Here is a 2,991-nt window from a genome sequence, read left to right as displayed (position 1 = left end):
ATATATATATATATATATATATATATATATATATATATATATATATACACACACACACATACAGAGATGTATGTACATAATTTAAGTTTGTTGGATTGGCTATATGTGGTGTCGACACACTTGTGTTTTCTCCAACACTTAGGTTCATAGTTCGTGACTTCCAATATAATGAGGAGGAGATGAAAGCAGATAAAGAAGAAATGAACAGGCTTTCCACTGACAAGAAGAAGCAGTTTGTATGTGTTGTTCCGTAGCATTGTTCAGCAGAAGATGATGTACTGTTGCCTATTGTGACTTGGAAAAAGGCAAACGTTCTCTGGTTTTCCCTTTTAAGATCATTTTAAGATGATTTTAGTTGCTTTGCTCCTCTGCGTTTTTGAGACAGGGCTTCATGTCATAGTCCAGGCGGACTTCACTGTATGGCCAGGGCTGTCTTAAGCTTTCAGAGATTGTCTTGCCTGAGCTTCATGGTGTTGGGATTATAGGCAGTAAGCAAGCACCAGACCCCGCTATGAGTGCTCCCTGCAGCACGGGATTATGAGCACCATGCCTGGCCTTTTCCTTTTCTTTTTCTACATGGGTTCAGGGATCTGACCTCAGGTCCTTCTTTGTGCACAGCATCTGTTCTTACTCCTGCTCTCTTTTTGCAATCTTTTCATTGGATTTTTTTGGAGCTTATTTTGATTTTGAGTCTTTGGAAAATGAAAAAATACATTCTGGAGATACGGATAACCTGGGAGTCTCCAAGAGGAACATGAAAATGCACTTTATAATTTTGTGCTAGAAAACTGTAAGTGTTGAGGCTGAAGATACAGTTCAGTAGAGTGCTTTCCTAGCACGCTCTAAGTCACAGGCCACGGACAAAAGCTGGTGTGCTGGCACTGCCTGTAATCCCAGCACTGGAGGAAGAGGCAGAGGGTTAGGGAACTCTAGGTCATCCTTGGCTACATGAGAACTTGTCTCAAAAAAAATTTAAAATACATGTTTACATGTGTCTGTATTGACTCCCAGAAGCCTAGGGTTGTGTGAAGGAGGTGCCTCCAAGTCCACCCCAAGTCTGAGCCAGGCTTTCTCTGGACACCAGGGAGCAGTGGCACAGCCATGCACAGCTCCTCACCACCTCACTGACCTGCTCCGCTCTCTAGGAAGCACGTGTCAGATGCTGTTGGCCATGGCAATCAATGAGCAAACATTTTGGTCAGAGCTGTACATTTTACTGTATCCTCTTTGCCTGGAATAATTGCTTGGTGTGTCCAGATGATACTAAGTCATGTGTTAGTTGAATCAATATGATGCCTTTGTTGATAGACAGGAAGAAGTGTTGCTTGACATCTTTGAAGAAGTTTTTAATTGTGCTAAACATTTAAATTCAACAAGAACTTGCATTGTTGTAGACTCAGGAAAATGTAAAACATGAGCAGGCACGCAAAACAACGCGCTTGTTACAGGAGAGAACAGTAGGAGCTAGGGATGGGGACGGGCTGTGTTCCCGAGAGCACAGAGGGGAGCAGTTGTAAGTGGTGTCATGTTGTATGACCAAGTGTTTGTGCAACAGCTTTCAAGCCCAGTTTGAAGTGCTTTCATGAACACGTGTGCCTTTAGCTGCTGATTAGCCCAGTTCACTCTAGAGTCTGCCGAGGCTACTGAGTAGCGTAAGAACATGAAGTAAGGTAATGGGTATCCTTTCGTAATATGCCTAGTCACTTCATTAAAGATATTTGACTTGTCTGATTGCCATTTGCAAACCAAATTTGTGGTAATTTTGTGTTTTTCTTTTTAAAGGGACCACTTGTGCGGTGGCTTAAAGTAAATTTCAGCGAGGCATTTATTGCATGGATTCATATAAAAGCATTAAGGGTTTTTGTCGAATCTGTTTTAAGGTAAGAAAGTTAATTGAGAACGTTGGATGTGCAGAGTTCTGTGTACGTCTTTTTTTTTTTTTTTTTTTGACATAATTCAGCCATATGAAGGTAATTTGGAACAGCCAAAGAGCTAGTTATGAGGGAGTGACTGTCAGGATCACAGGATCACACAGCTTGTCAAGTGCGTATTTGTCTTGTCCTTTAACACCAGGTTCAGGAAAAAAGACCCACACTGCTATGCTCTGTTGTATAGTCCTGTACTGTTTAATGATGAGTAGGTCTGAGCAGTTAGTGATTTTATTGTGGGCTACACAGAATGTGCTGTGTGATTGTATCTAGTTGGTATGGCGTCATACCAACACTGCCCAACACGGCTGCGTGTTTTGTTTGACACACTCTCTTCCAGGCTGACCTTGAACTCAGTTTTAGCATAGGCTGGCTCAAACTTTGATCTTCCTGGCTCAGGTTCCTGAGTTCCACTGTAGCAGGTATGTGCCATCATGCTTGCTCCACATGGTCTTTAGATAGAGTCTAGAGATGCTGTGTAACACAGCACAACTTTATAGTAAGATCTTTAAAACTTGTAATTAGAAAGGCCTGAACTCTAATGATACAAAGTGCAGTCTAGTAAACACTGAACCAGTAAATACTGAACCAGTATTCATCATTTATCACAATGATCATGTGATCATTGCTGCGATTAATTATAGGTCAAACATTTATAAGACTGGAGGTGCAGGCTTGTTTACTCCAACACTCCCATAAACCTCACGACCGCAAAACTGATGGACAGAACTAGGCAAAAGAAACTTAGCTCCATAACTAGGAGTGCACCACCGCTTAAAAAAAACAGTGATTTTGTGTGTGTGTGTGTGTGTTTGGGTATTTTGCCTGTATTTATGTCTGTGTACCACAGTGCCTGTTAAGTCCAGAAGAGGGCGTCAGATCCTCTGGAACTGAGTCACAGGTAGTTGGTAGCTGCCATGTAGCTGGGAATTGAACCCAGGCCCTCTGACAGAGCAGCCAGTGCTGTTATCCCCTGAGATATCTCTCTAGCTCCATGGAACCATCCATCAACATTTTGTGTGTGTGTGTGTGTGTGTGTGTGTGTGTGTGTGTGTGTGTGTGT

General features: G+C 42.2%; 1 protein-coding gene across 3 annotated transcripts in view; it reads left to right on the top strand.

The window, feature by feature from the left end:
- The window catches only part of Atp6v1c1 (ATPase H+ transporting V1 subunit C1), a 42,128-nt gene that overhangs the window by 35,692 nt on the left and 3,445 nt on the right, over window positions 1-2,991 (top strand). For all 3 annotated transcript variants that reach the window (XM_055626365.1, XM_055626367.1, XM_055626364.1), the window contains 2 exons: window positions 143-236; window positions 1,783-1,880. In XM_055626365.1, the coding sequence (XP_055482340.1) occupies window positions 143-236; window positions 1,783-1,880 (192 nt within the window). The remainder of the gene's footprint in view (window positions 1-142; window positions 237-1,782; window positions 1,881-2,991) is intronic.

This window comes from Psammomys obesus, unplaced genomic scaffold, assembly GCF_907164565.1.
Source record: "Psammomys obesus unplaced genomic scaffold, mPsaObe1.curated_primary_1811, whole genome shotgun sequence".
In the NCBI taxonomy this organism is placed as follows: Eukaryota; Metazoa; Chordata; class Mammalia; order Rodentia; family Muridae; genus Psammomys; species Psammomys obesus.
The sequence above is the reverse complement of the archived record's forward strand: the minus strand, read 5'-3'. Positions and strand labels throughout refer to the sequence as shown.